The sequence below is a fragment of the Pseudophryne corroboree genome, chromosome 3 (genome assembly GCF_028390025.1).
Source record: "Pseudophryne corroboree isolate aPseCor3 chromosome 3, aPseCor3.hap2, whole genome shotgun sequence".
In the NCBI taxonomy this organism is placed as follows: Eukaryota; Metazoa; Chordata; class Amphibia; order Anura; family Myobatrachidae; genus Pseudophryne; species Pseudophryne corroboree.
This window is the reverse complement of record NC_086446.1, coordinates 525,067,863-525,087,356: the sequence shown is the minus strand read 5'-3', so window position 1 is coordinate 525,087,356 and position 19,494 is coordinate 525,067,863. Positions and strand designations below refer to the sequence as shown.

At 43.0% G+C, this 19,494-nt stretch overlaps 1 protein-coding gene across 1 annotated transcript; it reads left to right on the top strand.

Annotated features, from left to right (window-relative positions):
- The first annotated feature begins 17,200 nt into the window (after nucleotides 1-17,200).
- Nucleotides 17,201-18,922, top strand: LOC135057332 (52 kDa repressor of the inhibitor of the protein kinase-like). Its single transcript, XM_063963221.1, has one exon. The coding sequence runs from the start codon at nucleotides 17,201-17,203 to the stop codon at nucleotides 18,920-18,922; it is 1,722 nt and encodes a 573-aa protein (XP_063819291.1).
- The last annotated feature ends 572 nt before the right edge of the window (nucleotides 18,923-19,494 follow it).

Here is a 19,494-nt window from a genome sequence, read left to right as displayed (position 1 = left end):
GCATATTCCAAGGAAAATAATGACAAGAAAAACAGTGAAGGTGATTAAGAATACAGTTTTCAATTTCAATTGCAACTTTACTAAATATCACTGATACTCAAAAAGTGTCCCAATCTCACAGGCAATTTATGTTGGAGCTCATGGATCCTACAGTACCACAGTATTGCAATGAGGGGACTGTGGTATAACTGGACTTATTGGACAAAGGATGGAGATCCTACAGTGTCTCCGTGTTGCAATGGGGGCTGTGGCAGCTGCACGTTAGACGAAAGATTGATCCTGGGATTCAGTTAGTACATTTCACTGTACTCCAATGATGCATAATGATGCAGGTAATGAAGGTGTAATAGAATCTCTAACAGGCAACTGTCTCTGTAGTAATTATCTCTTGGAACAAATAACTCAGGGCTAGATGCATCATCGCTTGGAGAGTGATAAAATGGAGAAAGAAAAAGTGCCGTCACAGGCTGTGTTTGAAAAATGTCAGTTAGGACCTGATTGGCTGCTACTTTTCCACCCTCCATTTTATCATTTTTCAAGCGATGATGCATCTGTCCCTCAGTCTTTTACTGTCTAAAACAGCTCAATATCTCTACGAGTTCTTCTCACAAGCAGTGTACTATGGGGGTTATTCAGTAAGGATTGCAGATTCTGCTAAAAACCAGAATCTACAATCCATTCTATTGCATGCTAGGGGGCCGCCCGTCGCAGGGCAAGGACGTCCAGCATGCTGAATTGCCTACCCAGTGGCTGCGACCGCAATTGAATTGTGGTTGCAGCAACTTTAGATGACCTCCTATCTTCCTTTTTCAGATGACACAAAAGTAGTCAACAGGGTAGACACACTGGGACAGGTTAAAACAAATGATTGAGGATCTAGGTAGACCAGAGGAATGGACAAGAATGTGGCAACTACAGTTTAATGTCAGAAAATGCAAAATCATGCACTTGGGTCTAAAAAACCCAAAGGCTAAATATAGTATCAAGGGAACTATAATGGAAAATACAGAGGATGAAAGGAATTTAGGAGTGACCATTTCAGATTACATGAAGGCAGGCAAGCAATGTAACAAAGCATTGAAAATGGTAAATGCTTGGTTGCAGAGGGAGAGGAATCAGTAGCAGGAAAAATAAGTAATACTGCCACTGTATAGATCATTGGTATGGCTTCATCTAGAATACTGTGTTTAGTTTTGGAGGCCATATCTTCAGAAGGATGTAAACGCATTAGAGACAGTACAAAGAAGAGCAACTAAAATGATGCATGGCCTACATCACAAAACTTACCAGGAAAGACTAAAAGATCTTAATATGTATAGTTTGGAGCATAGAAGGGAAAGTGGGAACATGATGAAAACTTTTAAATATATGAAGGGCTTAAACAAGTTACAGAAGGGAGACATTCAAACGACATTCCAAAGGAAGAGAAGTATTAGAACACATGGACATGCACTGAAACAGGAGGAAGGTAGGTTCAGAGGAAATACTGCATGAGGAAAAATTACTTCACAGAAAAGGTAGTGTATAAGTGGAATAGCCTTCCATCACAGGTGGTTGAGGCTGCTAACAGTAGAGCCATTTAAAGTTAACACACACTTTGGATTAGGTATAACAATATTCTTACAAAGAGATAAGGAACAAATAGGGTTAAACTTGCCAAAAGGATAAATGAAAAAGGGCAGACCATATGGGACAAAGGGTTCTTATCTGCGGTCAAATTCTATATTTCTATCGCCAGTAAGGGCTTATACACCTATTTGCAACTCAAGAGACGTATATTTTGTGGGTACTAGAGGGCTGGAGCACAGAGAATATGTGTGCACTATATAAATAACTGGTAATAAATAAATGTTTTGAGGATTTCTGTCTGTGGAAGCAGGGGGGAAAATCTATTTTGCCAGGTCAGTAATTAACCAACCTTTGCATGCTTAAAGAAATCCACAAAACATGACCTGTTGTGGGTACTTGAGGGCTGGAGTTGAGAATCCCTCATATAGAGTGATCTCACAAGCTACCTACTTCAATAGACATATAATTAATTTATGTGTCTGATGAATTGTATGAAGTTGCGGCTATCTCTTCAAATTAATGTTTATTTACATTTTGAATGCGGCAGAAAATAATTTTTATGGGGTAAATAAGTTTGTATCCTATATTATTTGTATTTGACATTACATTTTACGTTACATGGTAACTGCGACTTTCACATGTATAAATAATAGTGTCATGGCACTATTCTTTCTTGTATACATGACACTCAAATAAATACATTTATTACCACTATGGGGTATATTCAATTGATGTCGGATCCTTTCCGACAGAAAGGATCCGATATCTGAGTATTCAATGAACGGCCAAATTCGACAGGATTTGGTCGTTCACGACAATACCAAATCAACAATGCCAAAATCTTTTGTTAAAGTTTGATTGACATTGTTGGAACCGGGGCCAAACCTGTCAGATTTGGCCACAATTCCGACAAAACACAGGGAGCCGCCAATCCGCTTGCTTTCGGACAAGTTGAAATTCCCGACTTGTCGGAAAATCTGAGCCGGCATTGAATAGGTCGGAAACCCTTCCAACCCAAACAAGTCGGAAACTGCCTTTTTTCCGACAAGATGGCAGTTTCCGACAATAATTGAATAAACCCCATAAAATCAGAACATGCTAACTCCACAAAGATTGAATTGCCCCAATCGTTTTGGTAATACACGTGTTTGTGTTCAACTGTTTTAATTTATTTCCTTTCCTGGACAACGTTTTTATTATCATTTAAAAAAACATAGTTGGCTCAATAGCAGTGATGTTTTGTGCGTTGTTTTTCTGTGAATAGTAGGTTGCAGGCTCTTAGCACTGTTGCATAAGACACAGCTTTTAAAGGCAATAGTTTGTAATTCTAGTTTCTTCCACACGGATAGTGCCGTGGCTCTTGAGATGGGTCCTCATAGAATGAGAATTATGTGCTAGTATACACCATTATACCCTGCTATGCGCAACTTCAGGGTTTAAGAGCAGCCAGGTTGCAAGTGCCAGTTGAGGTCTCAGGTGTTTTATGCAGTGAATGTGTTAAAGCAATTAAAGAGATCTGTGGCCAACTAATGGAAAATATTTTTGGATATTGACCAAAAATACAAGTGGGACTTGCCATAAGCCCTACACGAGTCACAGAGGTGATGACACTTATCTTACAGTCCCCCACATAGTTCCTGAAGCACGAACCCAGGAAGGAACGAAGGAGGAACGATACTTCATGAAGGACTAGGATAGTCAGACACAACACTAATTTGGGCCAATGCAGAGTTGATTAATCTTGTCTGTTTTTGCACAATCTCTGCAGTGTGTACATCTATAATGTATTCAGATTCGTACGCAATTTGGGCACATATCCACTTGCATCTGATAGGGCATAATTGGGTGCAAGAGCGTAGCTACCATAGGTGCCTACCTTCCCTACCAAAGTTACATGTGCTAATATACATTTTTCACTATTGGGTGATACATAGGTGCCCTTACAAACTTTTGCCTTGTGGTCTGCAATATATCTTGGTATACCCTGGACCTACGCATTTGTAATGTGGTATAAAATTAACTGGTAAGGCATTCTAATGTTACATAATATAAACTGGGGCATTGTAATGCACCAAATATAAAGTAGAGGCACTATAGTGTGGTATAATATGACGTTTTAAAGTGGAGGCACTATAGCGTGGCATAATATGAACTGGGGGCACTGTAATATGGCACAGTATGAACTGGGGACACTGTATGTTATAATGTAAATTGGGGAAACTGTGTTCCATAACGTGTACTTTCAGCCCTACAATGTGACATAACGTGAACTAGGGCACTACTATGGTTCAGAATATAAACTAGGGCACTACTATGGCGCATAACATTAGCAATTGCTGTGAAGAGGTGTCTCTCTAGAAGCACTGGAACAGGGGCCCCTTCAATATGTTGCTATGGGGCCCACAAAGGACTGGCTACGCCCCTTATTGGTGGTAGCTGAGTGTTCAGATGTAGGCTAAGTTTAGCAAAGGCATGTTGAAGGAACCTGTGGGTTATGCAAAGTAGATGTACATGGAGTTACATCATTTACATTTATACAATTTGTACACAATCTCCTTTAATCGCCTGGTTTTAGATGGATCTCTTACACAAAGGATAGGGTTGGAAACCATACATATGGATATGGGTAGTACAGACTCAGAGATTACGAATTTCTTGATAAATTTGGTGGTTTGTAATTTTTACATGTGAAAATTCAGGACGCCGATAAAGTGTGTGGTGCTTTGTGAAATGACAGATCTTTCGCAGCTCTGTGAGTTTTGCCTTTAGTAATATGTGTGGTTTTCATACTGCAGGGAAAAAAACTTCTTAATCATCTGCATGCAAGGGCAATTTTTTACATATCAGAGAGAGGCGACCAGCATTCCCTATAAAATGTGGTGGCAGTCCACTGGCAAACCAGCATTCTTATCTACACTATTCTGTTGGATTACATGTGCAACCGAAGCTGCAGTATTGTACAGATACTTAATTTATTAAATTTGAAACTTTCATATGCTTCCTACAGTGGGATACACCTTCATACCTCCCAACTTTTGGGTCCAGGAGATCATGACCCTACAGTACTCACGTTCCCGAAAGGCAGTGTGGCCTTGGTTAAGAAGAGGCATGGTCTTATGACTAGGCTTGACCTCACTGGAGTGCTGTGGTTACGAGCCACGCACCCATTTTTGGCATGTCCAACACTCTGGCCATGCCCTCAGGCCTTCTCTCACAGAACAGATGCTGTATGCATGGATGCAGCATCTATTCACTAGATAGACTAGCAAGTGAGAGAGGGATTCCTAACTATTCCCTCCCCCACTATTCCCCCACCGCAGCACACTGCGGCCTGTGGGTGGGACAGCAGGACAGTGCCAAAAAAAGAGGACTGTCCAGCCAAAATCGAGACAGTTGGGAGCTATGCACCTTGCCTGTATCACTGTTTTGTTGCAAATCATTCAAGTCCTTGCAGTTTCCTTTAGAAACATAGAAACATAGAATTTGTCGGCAGATAAGAACCACTTGGCCCATCTAGTCTGCCCCCTTTTTTTTTTTTATATTATTTTTATCTCTAACCTTATTTGATCCTTATTTCTTTGTAAGGATATCCTTATGTCTTGACAAACCCAATACTGTGGGTTGTGAGTCACCCTGCAAGGTTAGGTCTGTCCCTGCACAGCAACTTTTAAATTGCATGCATGCCCACATGATTGCAGAATACTCTCCTTGATAGCTTTTGTTCATATTTGTGTGAGTGTAGTGTTCAGGTGCATACATCCATCATGGCACAGAGACCGTGGGGTATATTTACAAAAATTTGCATTTCTGCCGATTTCAGCCGAGTTCAATCTTGACTGACATCAGTAGTGTGAGATGCAACTTTTTGAGAAAAAAACACTGTAATTTACTAAACTACCGTGTTTTTCAATTCGAATTCACCGATGTCGGTGTAATTCGTATTGCCGGCAGTGTTTTACTGGAGAGAATAGTAAAACACTGCCGGACTTAACACAATGAAGCCCGGCTGGATCAGTGAGATCCGTGCAGGGCTTCATTGTGTACAGTATTGAAATAGTTAAAAGTAAAAAAAAAAATTGTGTGGGGTCCCCCTCCTAAGCATAACCATCCTCGGGCTCTTTGAGCTTGTCCTGGTTGTTTAAATACCCGGGAAAAATTGCGTGGGGTTCCCCGTATTTATACAGCCAGCAACAGGCTCATGGGCCGGGCCTGGTTCAAAAAATACAGTGGACAAAAAGTGTCGGGGTACCCCGTATTTTTGAAACCAGCACCGGGCTTCACTAGCTAGGGAGGTGATGCCGCACCCAGGGGACACTTTTATATAGATCTCTGCGGCCAAAGCATCATTTCCCCCAACTAGTCACCCCTGGCACAAGTACCAGCGGGCCCGTTAATTCCCAGCATGCTGGTACTTGTGGTTCTCCAAGTACCAGATAGCGGGTGAGGATTGCTGGGACTTGTAGTTCCATACCAAAAGACAATATTCTTTTTTTTTTTTTTTACACTATTTTGGCTATCAGCCTCCCATCCACCTCCCAGGGATGGGGGAAACAGCCTCAGGCTTCTCCCCTGGCCCTTGGGTGCCTGAAGGGAGGGACTCCTTGTAAGGGGTCCCCACTCTCACAGGGAACCCTGGCCAGGGGTGACAAATTGGGGAGAGTGATGCTTTGGCCGCAGAGACCTATATAAATGTGTCCCCTGGCTGCGGCATCACCTCCCTGGCTAGTGGAGCCCGGTACTGGTTTAAAAAATATGGGGGACCCCTATGTCTTTTGTCCCCCATATTTTTGGAACCAGGACCGGCCCAAGATCCCGCTGCTGGTTGTCTAAATACTGGAGGACCCTATGCAATTTTTTCCTGGTATTTAAACCAGGGCTGGCAACAGAAATATTGGGGCCCCATACAGTGATATCTCTGGGGCCCCTTCAGATTATAAAAGTGCAACGGAATTTGCTGCACTATATAAGAAACTGTTAATAAATAAAAATATATTTATTTATACAAATATATCAATGTGTATATCTCTCCTTCCTCCCCCACACACCACAGTCTACTGTATAGCTCCCTCTCTCCTTCCTCTCATACACCTCACAGTCTCTCCCCAATGACTCCATGCTGCATTCCCAGCTCCCCCACATCATCCCAAAGCCCTGTATCCCGTCACCAAGCCACCCTTACCCTGGGGACAGACTCACCTTCGCTGCACTCCCCAGAATCCAGACCCAAACACCACACAGCAGGTACCATGCGGCCCTCACACCCCACCAGAAGAGGCCGGCGCAGGGCACAGGAATCCTCGCCAATAGAGTGGCTGCCGTGTCCCGTAACTGCATGCTGAGCACTAAATGGCATATCCTTGGGGCCCCTCTGATCCTTGGGGCCCGGTACAGGTGTCCCCTTTGACCCCCCCTGTCGCCGGCCCTGATTTAAACAACCAGGACCGAATCAAAGAGCCCTAGGCTGGTTATGCTTAGGAGGGGGACCCCACACAATTTTTTTTTTTTTAATCTCTTTCTGACACTTTTACACAGAGAAGCATGCACGGATCTCATTGATCCGCGCATGACTATCAAAACACGACAGCCAGAAGCAGGTCTATTTGAAAGCTCCATTTTTGTACGAATTCTATGCTTTCCCGGCAGTGTTTGGCTATTGTCGGCAGTGATTGAGAATACAAATTCTTAGTAAATTCAAGTGTTGTATAAAATAACAGCCGTGTTTGACCGATGGTCTATTGATTCGTATTTTTGTGGACGACTGTGTATTTCAATACCAATAGCCCCAACACTGCCAAGATTTGTGTTTAGTAAATTCCCGAGATGACACTTAGAAAATAAAAACAAAACTCAAATGGATTCGGGAGCTTAGTAAATTTCCACCCTACAGTACATCTAAATGTGCTACAGTGCCCCTGAAATAACAAAATGACATTATTCACAAGTGTTCTATAGATAATGTTCTGGCACCAGATAACTGCAGGCCTGTTGTCCATGCCAGGGCTCAAACCCAAAGCCTGTGCAGTGAACTGCAGACTCCATTAGATTTACAGCAGATGCCTATTAGTATTTGAGCAGACTTCAATTTAAGAGGTTATTTTTGTTAATCAAGTTACTGACATAAGCTACACTGCCATTGATTGCCAGACCATTGTTACTCGTTTCTGGTCCTGGCAGAATTCTTCCAGTTGTCTGCTGTTACTGTTGGCCTCATTTATCTTATTTCAACATGACCATTGTTTGCTAATGATTGCATTGTTGCCTGTCAAGTTGCTCTCCTTGACCTGTTTGACTAAAAACTATGGGGGTAATTCCAAGTTGATAGCAGCAAGATTTTTGATAGCAATTGGGCAAAACCATGTGCACTGCAGGTGAGGCAGATATAACATGTGTAGAGAGAGTAAGATTTGGGTGGGTTATTTTGTTTCTGTGAAGGGTAAATACTGGCTGCTTTATTTTTACACTGCAAATTAGATTGCAGATTGAACACACCCCACCCAAATCTAACTCTCTCTGCACATGTTATATCTGCCTCCCCTGCAGTGCACATGGTTTTGCCCAATTGCTAACAAAAATCCTGCTGCGATCAACTTGGAATTACCCCCTATGTTCCTCTCTCTGTGTATCAAACTCCATATAATTTCAGTTATTGCCTGGTGATACATACATAAGTACCAGTATGCTTTCATCTTTAAGGGAAATGAGACTACTGGGGAAAATTACGACAGCCAAGTCCCAGATGTTAATTAAATGTAAATCTATTTCATTCTACAGGATCGTAAATCAGGATAACCTATTGCCTACACTGGCATATGGGGATCCGGTCACGATCCTAGCGGTCGGCATCCCGGCTGTCAAAATATAAATTTCAGGCATCCAGATCGTGATCAATACACTGCCGGGCCCATAGAGAGGTAAGCTGCTGGAGGAGGGGGTTCGGTTTAGGCTGCAGGGGGAGGGTAAGGGTTAGGCTGTGAGACTGGGGGGTGGGGGGTTAGGGTTAGGCTGCAGGGAAGATGAAGGTTAGGTTTAGGTTACAGGGAGTGGGGTAGGTTTCGGTACCACTGGGAGGGTTAGGATGCAGAGGGGGTTAGGTTTAAGCTACCGTGGGAGGGGGGGTTAGGCTGTGGAGGGGGGGGGGGGTTTAGGTTAAGGCTGCGGGGATGGAGGGTTAGGATTATGGGGCCATTGGAGGGAATTCCATTGTTTGGATTCTGATCATCAGGTTGCCGCAGTCGGTATTCTGACCGCTGGCATTCAGTCAGTCGGCATTTCGATCACAACGCAGCATGTTACTGTGTAACACACACCTTCGGTGTCCCATGGATCGGGTAGGTTCGAAGGATTGCAACAGGGGTGCTGTTTCTTTCTTCCCTGGCAGAGAGGTGAAGGCAACCCGACCCCACACACAATAAAAAGATAAAAACCCAGATAAAATTCTGTTTTCTCATACTTCCTAGAGGATGCTGGGGTCACATCAAGAACCATGGGGTATAGACAGGATCCGCAGGAAACATGGGCACTTTAAGACTTTCAAAGGGTTTGAACTGGCTTCTCCCTCTATGCCCCTCCTCCAGACTCCAGTTTTAGACTTGTGCCCAGGCAGACTGGATGCACACTGAGGAGCTCTACTGAGTTTCTCTGAAAAGACTTTATGTTAGGTTTTTTATTTTCAGGGAGAACTGCTGGCAACAGTTTCCCTGCTTCGTGGGACTTAGGGGAGAGAAGTCAGACCTACTTCTGTGAGTTTAAAGGCTCTGCTTCTTTGACTAATGGACACCATTAGCTCCTGAGGGTCTGATCGCTAGGTACACCTAGATGCTCGTTCCCAGAGCCGGCCGTCACCCCCCTTACAGAGCCAGAAGTCAGAAGACAGGTGAGTAGAAGAAGACAGAAGACTTCAGTGACGGCTTCAGAGGTACCGCACAGCGGCCGCGCTGCACGCCATGCTCCCACACTCAGTGGCACTACAGGGTGCGTGGAGCGGGGGGCGCCCTGGGCAGCATATACACCTCTAAAAAAGTGACTGGCAAGAGGGGACAAAGTGCCAAGCCACTGTCCAAACCCCCGCCAGTATAAAGATTTTGGAAAAATAGCGGGGCTGAAGCGCGCCATTATGGAGGCGGGGCTTAGTCCTCACAGCTCACAACAGCGCCATTTTCTCTTCACAGAAGCTGCAGAGACGCTGGTCCTTCCTCACACTGCTGTACAAGTAACAGGGTGCAAAACGGGGGGAGGGGGGGGGGACAGTGATTTTTGGTGCAATATAAGTTATTATAAAAGCGCTGCAGGTCTGGGACATTCTGTAACTGTTTCAGAACCGGGTTTAAGCGCTGGGTTGTGAGCTGGCAAATTTCCTCTGTGTCTCTCTGACAAGCTTTATTGAGGGTCTGTCCCCTATATGCCCAGTGTGTGTTGGGTGCACGTGTGTCGGCATGTCTGAGGCTGAAGGTTCTTCCCAGAAGGAGACTATGTTAGGGACACAAACGGCTGGGGGAGTGACCCTGTCGGCACCGCCGACACCTGATTGGGTAAATGTTTTGGGTGCTTTGAATGCTAATGTGGCTCTGATAAATAAGAGATTGGATAAATCTGAGTCTCAGAACCAGGCATGGAAGAAATCTGTAGAGGATGTGTTGTTACAAGTCCAGACCCCTCGGGGTCACAAAAACGTTAATTTGCCCAGCTGGCAGACACGGATACCGACACGGACACTGACTCAAGTGTCGACTATAGTGATGCCAGATTAGATCCAAAACTGGCAAAGAGCATTCAGTACATGATTGTGGCAATAAAAGACGTATTACATATCACTGAGGACCCTACTGTTCCTGATACTAGGGTCTGTATGTATAAAGGAAAGAAACCTGAGGTAACATTTCCTCCCTCTCATGAACTGAACACGCTTTGTGAAAAGGTTTGGGAAAATCCTAACAAAAAGTTTCAGATTCCCAAAAGGATTCCAGTGGCGTATCCGTTTCCCTCTGGAGATAGGGAAAAATGGGAGTCACCCCCCATTGTGGACAAAGCTTTATCACGGCTGTCCAAAAAGGTGGCTCTTCCGTCCCCTGACACGGCAGCCCTAAAGGATCCTGCGGATCGTAGGCAGAAAAATACATTGAAATCCATTTATGTCACCACGGGTACGCTACTCAGACCAGCCATTGCATCTGCATGGGTGAGTAGCACTATCAAAAAATGGGCAGATAACTTGTCATCTGAAATAGATACCCTGGATAGGGATAGCATTCTTTTGACACTAGGTTATATCAGGGACGCTGCAGTCTACCTAAAGGAAGCTGCGAGAGATATTGGCCTCTTGGGATCAAGGGCCAATGCCATGGCAGTCTCAGCTAGGAGAGCATTGTGGATTCATCAATGGAATGCTGATGCTGACTCTAAGAAAGCTATGGAGTCTCTACCGTATAAAGGTGGTGTATTGTTTGGTGAGGGCCTCGCTGATTTGGTATCTACGGCTACCGTGGGTAAGTCATCATTTTTACCTTATGTGCCTACACCACAAAAGAAAGCACACCACTATCAGATGCAGTCCTTTCGGCCCAATAAATACAGAAAAGGCCGAAGGTCTTCCTTCCTTGCTACTAGAGGAAAGGGAAAAGGTAAACGATCACCGGCCGTGGCCGGTTCCCAGGAGCAGAAGTCCTCCCCGGCTTCTGCCAAATCCACCGCATGACGCTGGGGCTCCTCTGCGGGAGTCCACACCGGTGGGGGCACGTCTAAAGCTCTTCAGTCAGTTCTGGGCTCGTTCGGCCCTGGACCCATGGGTTTTAGAAATAGTGTCCCAGGGGTACAAACTGGAGTTTCAAGACGTTCCCCCTCACCGATTTTTCAAATCGGCCTTACTAGCTTCTCTTCCGGACAGGGAGGTGGTATGCGCCGCAATACAAAAATTGTGTCACAATCAAGTAATTGTCAGGGTTTCCCCGTCGCAACAGGGAGAAGGCTTTTATTCGAGCCTGTTCGTGGTCCCGAAGCCAGATGGCTTAGTCAGACCAATCCTGAACCTCAAATCCCTAAATTTCTACCTAAGAAAATTGAAATTCAAGATGGAATCTCTCCGGGCAGTGATCTCCAGTCTGGAGGAGGGGGATTTTATGGTGTCTGTAGACATAAAGGATGCCTACTTACATGTTCCCATTTATCCTCCACATCAGGCTTACCTGAGGTTTGCAGTTCAGGATTGTCATTACCAATTTCAGACGTTGCCGTTTGGTCTGTCCACGGCTCCGAGGATTTTCACCAAAGTAATGGCCGAAATGATGGTTCTCCTGCGCAAGCAAGGAGTCACAATTATCCCATACTTGGACGATCTCCTGATAAAGGCGAGATCCAGGGACCAATTGCTGCAGAACATTACGCTCTCCCTGATAATTCTGCAGCAACATGGTTGGCTCCTAAACTTGCCAAAATCACAGTTGGTTTCGACGAGACGGCTGTCGTTTTTGGGAATGATTTTGGACACAGAATTACAGAGAGTTTTTCTTCCAGTGGAAAAGACTCTGGAAATTCAGAACCTGGTCAACCAAATTCTGAAGCCAGCAAAAGCATCGATCCATCAATGCACTCGGTTGCTGGGGAAGATGGTGGCGGATTACGAGGCCATTCAGTTTGGCAGATTCCATGCCAGAGTGTTCCAGTGGGACCTGTTGGACAAGTGGTCCAGGTCCCATCTGCACATGCACCGAAGGATAATCCTGTCTTCCAAGACCAGAATCTCACTCCTGTGGTGGCTGCACAGCTCTCACCTCCTAGAGGGACGCAGGTTCGGAATCCAGGACTGGATCTTATTGACCACGGATGCGAGTCTCCGAGGCTGGGGGGCAGTCACACAGGGGGAAAGCTTCCAGGGAAGATGGTCAAGCCGGGAAATTTGTCTACACATAAACGTTCTGGAGTTAAGGACCATTTACAACGGCCTTTTGCAAGCGGAACATCTTCTTCGCAATCGGCCCGTCTTGATTCAGTCGGACAACATAACAGCAGTAGCGTACATAAACTGCCAGGGCGGAACAAAGAGCAGAGCGGCAATGGCAGTGGCCACAAAGGTTCTCCGCTGGGCAGAAAGGCATACAAGCGCTCTGTCAGCGATCTTCATTCCAAAAGTGGACAACTGGGAAGCAGACTTCCTCAGCAGACACGAAGACCCCACTCTCCATCCAGGAGAGTGGGGTCTTCATCAAGAGGTCTTTGCAGAAGTGACAAGTCTTTGGGGAATTCCTCAAATAGACATGATGGCATCTCGCCTCAACAAGAAACTTCGGAGATATTGTTCCAGGTCGAGAGACCCTCAAGCAATAGCAGTGGACACCCTAGTGACACTACACTCGTGTCAATTAATTAATAGAACCCCAATGTATAAATTCAAGTGTAGTGTGTAGTGGCAATTAATAAGCAAAGTGTATATACATCATATGGTGAGACAGGGAACTGTCTACAATTTTCATTTATACCTATATGGACTGCAATGGGGGTATATCTCTTTAACCCTTAAATATATTTAGTTGCGACCACATTAGGGGGCATTAGACGCGGAGCTCGCATTTTTGAACCTACACATCGGGGTCCCATTAATCAATTGATATAAGCACAGTGGCAATCAACAAGCACATTTTATATACACATTGGTCGGTGAAGATAGGGAATTGTCTATAATTTTTCATGTAAACCTATATGGTTAAAAATGAATTTATTAAGGATTGCAATGGGGATAAACCTTTTTTAACCCTTAATACCAACAATCTCTGGGATATAGCTGCCGACCATATCAGGGGACAGGCAATATAGCCATTACGTTCCCAGGCCGCATTCCAGATATAATAGCTATTATAGTACTCACAGGGAATCTGGATGCAGGGAACAGCAGTAGCCGTTTATATTTAAATATCCATAAGCATAAGCGTCTACCTGATATGGGAAGGGGCGTTTAGGACCTTTTTGCAAAATTGATGTGATATATAATAGTTGAAACAACATATTATTTAGGGACCAATATTAAGCAGACTTGGATAATCATCTGCGGCCCCATTATACATTAATAACCAAACTATGGTATAACAATGTCAGTAGCAACCGGTCCAGATAACCACAATACCATTGGCAGAATTTGCACTAAATTAAAGATGGTTGTGGGAATATCCCAGTGTGTCCTTTAAGAAATAAAATATTTATCAATTTATTTGTACATCACTTACTGTTTTGTGACCCTAGACACCTTTTCTTGCCGCCTATGTGAGAAGTTCATGCTACCCAACCCTACATACAGTTATTGTGCAATACCCATTACTCTCTAATTGAAAATTTATGATACAATTAATGGAGCAGAAAATTCAGGCACAGTGAATCAGTTTTTATTTTGTTTACACTATTGAATTTATTCACAAAATTTACACGAATATACACATTTTTTCACATTTATGTTTCTCAATTGCAAGCTTTTACGTTAGTATCAATAAAAGTTAGATTTTAACACAACATACTTATAGTAAAAACAAATGTAAAATCTTCTCTTCTTTTCTAAGTGCGCCAACAAAAGAGACAATCTTTTTCTGTCCTGTTTTGTTCTGTAACTTATTGTCTAAGGCAGCACCCCCTATAATGAATGATAACAAAACTTCTTGCAATCATAAAATTTGGGGAATTTTTCAGTAAAATTACAAATATCAGTATTTTTCTAGTGCAGAGGACATCCTTATCCCCCATTTTCCCTACATGTGAGGACCCAGAGGAGGAGGAGGGAGGGGGACTGGAGCCGCAGCAGTGCTATGTAATTTGTAGCGGCACCACTGCAGCAGTCCCTCTCCTTCCACATTGGCTGGCCAGCGCTGCTGTGAATGCTGGGATGCGCTTCCCTCATCCCAGCATTCACAGCGGCGGCGGGCAGCCAATGCGGAAGCAGAGGGACAGCTGCAGCGGCGCCTCTACCAATTACATAGCGCTGCTGCGGCTCCAGTCCCCCTCCCTCGTCCTCCTTCTCCCCTGCCCGGGGTCTTCCAGCACCGAGGAGCCTGACTGCCTGAGCCAGCGGGGAGAGATGGTAAGTATCTATCTATCTATTTGTCTGTCTATCTATCTATTCTGTCTGCCGTAATGTGTAAAAAGGGAGACGCTGTCTGCCATAATGTGTAAAAAGGGGGACGCTGTTTGCCATAATGTGTAAAAAGGGGGACTGGCTGCCATAATGTGTAAAAGGGGCTCTACCTGGTGTAGTGGCGCTACTGTGCAGCGTAATTTGAATAATGGAAACTACCGTGCACCGTAGTATGAATTGGTATTATTTTGTGGCCACACCCCTTCCCCATGAAGCCACGCCCCTAAAAAAAATTTGCGCTCGCCTATGGCGCGCACTGCCCATATTTTACATAAGGGGGGGCGCCAATGCCATTTCTTGCACACAGCGCTAAAATGCCTAGTTACGGCACTGGTGTACATGTTCTTGTATGTTTTTCCTTTATTTTTTTCCACATTAGATGTTAATTTGTTATCTCTTTTCCAGACACATCTGCCAGTTTCCTGTGCTTACATATCCGCCAGCTTCCTGCGTTTAGGCAAGCACTGATGGTACATAGAAGAAAAGCTGCAGCAAGTTAGCAAGACACCAAAATCAGGTAGGACATAATGGGATTTCACCATGTTTATTTGATGTACCTGTTCTTGTATGTTTTATGTTTTTTTGTGTTTTTTTTTCCTCGTTGCTGTATGGATTTGTGAGAAGGAGAAACTAGTATGTACACTTCTCCTAGTATTGCTTATCAAACCCACTGTTGTCTATGTAATGCACCCATGATGGCTGCCATGTCTGTTCATTGTTCAGTGGGTTTGATTGACAATACGTGGACATGCTGCTGGGTATCTTGTTGACCAGGCCATGTATTTAGAATTGTGTATATGTCAAAAATGTCTGCCTCCCTTTCAAATATGCTGTTTTGCAATCGGAAAGTTTTTTTTAATCTTTTGTGTGCATTGTTTACTTGCAAGTAAATTAGAGGGATGTCCAACTGCTATATTTTAGAGTAAGGTAAAAAAAAATATTTTTAACATTGCAGATAGGCAGTTATGGACAAAAGGCGACCAGACAAACAGCCTACTCTCATGAAGTTTTTTAAGAAACTTAAAAGTAATGAGAGCACCGACAAAAGCACTGAAAACGAAAGCACGTGTGATGATCTGGAAAATACAGCATGTGCTTCGACACCAAACCCTATAGAAGAAAGTTCACCTTCAAATGTTTTTCAGTATTCTAGAGACATTGGCTGCTATGTTAGTTGTACGCAGACAATAGTTGATGAAGAACGTTATAAAGTATTGCGTGATCCTTGGTGTCCAGAAGAAAATTACCAATTTCCTTCTGTTGCACAGGGTAAAAAAAATAGATCTTTTAAATTGCACTGGATAAAGGAGTTTCCTCAGGGCCGTCTTTTCGTATGGGCTCAATGGGCTCTTGCCCAAGGGCCCCAGGAGTATAAGGGCCCTAGGCTGATAGCTGAGGGTCCCCTCTTTCCAGGGGTACCAGATTTTTGAAAATCGGCCCTGGGGAACTGGCGATATCCAACGTGAAAGCAGTGGTCCCATCTGAGCCTGTTAATTGCTCTTCCCAGGCAGATATCTCAGGTTCTGTCTGACTTAGAGTTTTTCTGAGGGTATAATCCAAAAGATGGGACTCTCCCCTTTTGGTGGTGACTGGCAGCTTGTCTCTACTATGCCCAGAACCAGAGATATCAGCCTTCAAGCAGCTGGTCCCTGCTCCAGCTACACACGCCTAATATGCAGTTTTAGATTTTCGTTGGTGAATTGCTCTGGCTCCTGAACTCTGATCCCCAAGTAACTAGAACCTTCTGAAAGGTGTCCCCAGCACCTCCTGAAAGGTGGGACTCTCTAGTTTTTTATCCCATTCAAAGCTAAGAAATATATTTTCAGGAACTAGAGAAATCAAGCAAGCTGACCTCCCACCGGAAAATTATGAATATTGAGCCCACTCCACTATCCACCCTCCCCTACGTATTAAGCACCCCCTACCACCCTGGAAGTCATGTACCAGGGCTTCTTCATTCAGCCCAATGCCTCTTCTACAGTTTAGCCCCATCTGTGCAGTAATGGAGTAATTAGCAGAAATTACTGCTCCAGGTCCTACATGCTCAGCGGAAGATAGAACACCCCATACCGCCCGCGGGACATCAAAGCTGCCGCTGATAGCACCCACCACCCCTACCAATGAAGGATGGGTAGGGGGCCCAGTGCATTGCTGTGTCCAGGGGCCTACACTGCTGTTAAGACGGCCCTGAGTTTCCTTGGTTGTCTTACAGTCATAAATTTAATGGATGTTTTTGCAGAATATGTGTCTTATTTGGAGGAGAGGAAGGAGGTTGTAGTCATGTGAAGCTAGGAAAGCTGGTATTAGAACCTTTATGTTCGTATAAAGATGCCAAGAATGATTTCAGAGTTCATGAGAAAAATGAATATCATAAGAACAACTTGTTGAGATCTCAGAATTTTATTGACAATCATGGATGGTAAAACATCAAGTATTGAGGCTTTAGCTGACAGTGCGATCAGACGTAGAATCGAAAGCAATAGACAAAAATGAATTCCAATTATTAAAACCATACTATTTTGTGGCATGAACAATATCCCATTAAGGGGTCACAGAGATGATGTATCTATCTTCACAGAAGACAGTGACGATAAATCAGTAACAAAAGGTAATTTTAAAGTATTGTTAAGATTTCAGATTGATGCTGGTGACAAAATCCTTGAGAGCCATTTGCAGACTGCTGGAAAAAATGCTACTTTTATTAGCAAAACTACGCAGAATGATTTAATCACATGCTGTGGTGAAATTTTGCAAACTAAAATTGTTGACAAAATGAAAATGTCAAAATTTTACAGTATATTAGCTGATGAAACAACAGATATTAGCATTTCAGAACAGCTTTCATTCTGTGTTCGGTACCTTGACACAGGTAACTGCTGTGTAGAAGAAAGATTTCTTGGTTTTACCAAAGTAGTAAATATGACTGGTGAAGCTTTGAGTGACACTATCATTGAGTTTTTGAAAAGTGCAAATCTGGATATTGCATACCTCCGTGGACAAGGCTACGATGGTGGTGCAAACATGAGTGGATTGCTTAAAGGAGTACAAGCACGAATTTTGAGAATGCAGCCTCTTGCTATTTACACTCATTGTGCTAATCACAGGTTAAATTTAGCTTTAAATAAGGCAAGTACTGTTACAAGTATTCGCAATACGGTTGGCCTAATAGGAAACATTAACAATTTTTTACGAGAATCTGCATCTAGAACGCATCTGCTGAGTGACAAAATTAGTGAAATGTTGCCTTCTCAGAAAGCTGTAAAGGCCAAGAAGCTTTGTGAAACTCGCTGGGTTGAGAGGCATGATGGTATTTTACATTTTTTAGAAATACTACCTGCAGTTGTTGGTGTACTAGAAGATATTGGTAACAGTACAAGTACAAACGCAGCAAGCAATGCCCAGTCACTGTTGGCAGTAATTTGCAAATTTGAGTTTTTGGTAAGCTTAAAAATTTTGAGTAAAATTTTTGCCATAACACTACCACTTTCTGTCCAACTGCAAACTGTGAACGTAGACTTTGGAAAGTCTGTTGAAATGGTTGAATTTGTGAAATCTGCATTATGTAGAATCAGACAACATTCAGAGGATGAATTTAAAATTCTATTTGGGCAGACAAAGGTTGTTGCAGACAATCTAGACGTGGAAGTAAAACTTCCAAAAGTCAGAAATGTGCACCAACACCGAGCTAATTTGACAGAAATGGAAGACTATTTTCGTGTTAACACATTCTTACCTTATCTGGACTATCTGATTTCAGAGTTGGAATCCAGATTTTCACAAGATAATACCTCACATATGGCAAAACTCCAAAAAATAATTCCAAAATATTATTTTGAGTCAGACACATCAGATGCAGACATACTGGAGGCAGCCAAAAAATATGAGTCAGATTTACCATCCACTGTACAGGTACTTGAAGGAGAACTGAAATTATGGAGGGAGTTTTGGGCAATGAAGTCTGAAAAAGTTGATACAGCAATGGAAGCTTATAAATTAGCATCTATATTTCCTAACATCAGGACCCTATTGATAATTCTGTGTGTGATACCTGTTACCACTGCAACAGCTGAACGATCTTTTAGCTCATTGAAAAGAATTAAAACATACTTAAGATCAACAATGGGTCAGGAAAGACTCAATGGTTTGGCCATGCTAAATATACATAACGATATTGAATTAGCCCCAGAAGAGGTTCTAGATGTATTTGCTGTAAAACATTCACGAAAACTTCAATTGCAGTTCATTTAAGAAATATAAACCAGCGACTGTGAACCTAGGAAAAATCCTAAAAACAAGAGACCACTTAAGTTTCCCTGAACTGCATTGAACATAAGCACGCTGTGTCTATAAATACTTTGCATCATTAATAAAAGTTGCATTTTTTTCAGTCAGTCTGCACCACATGGTAGTATATGTTATTTTATTACTATACATATAAAAGAAAAAGGTTGTCTTTGGTTATATCAAAGCTGGTTACTGGCTTGTTACATGTATGTATATTGTTTCATCAGTGAATTCAGTGTTACGGTTATCACTTTCCTAGATTCACGTGAACACTGTCATCTGTTTTTTTGAATTGTATGTTCTTATCACTGCTGCTGTGTTTATAAATAAATACTGTTCTCGAAATAGCATTTTTTATATACAATCAGCATATGTTGGAATTTTCTGATTTTTTTTTGTCATAATGTATAAAACTATTGTTCTTTTGCAAAAAAAAATATATTTTTTTTTTAATAAACTGTTTAAAAGCAAATGTTTCTCATTTGTATTAATTAAAACTCCAAAATATATTATTGGGTAAACATATAAAACATTCA

Excerpts from the sequence above, each read along its gene's own strand:
- LOC135057332 (XM_063963221.1), top strand. The coding sequence starts at position 17,201 with ATGAACAATATCCCATTAAGGGGTCACAGAGATGATGTATCTATCTTC.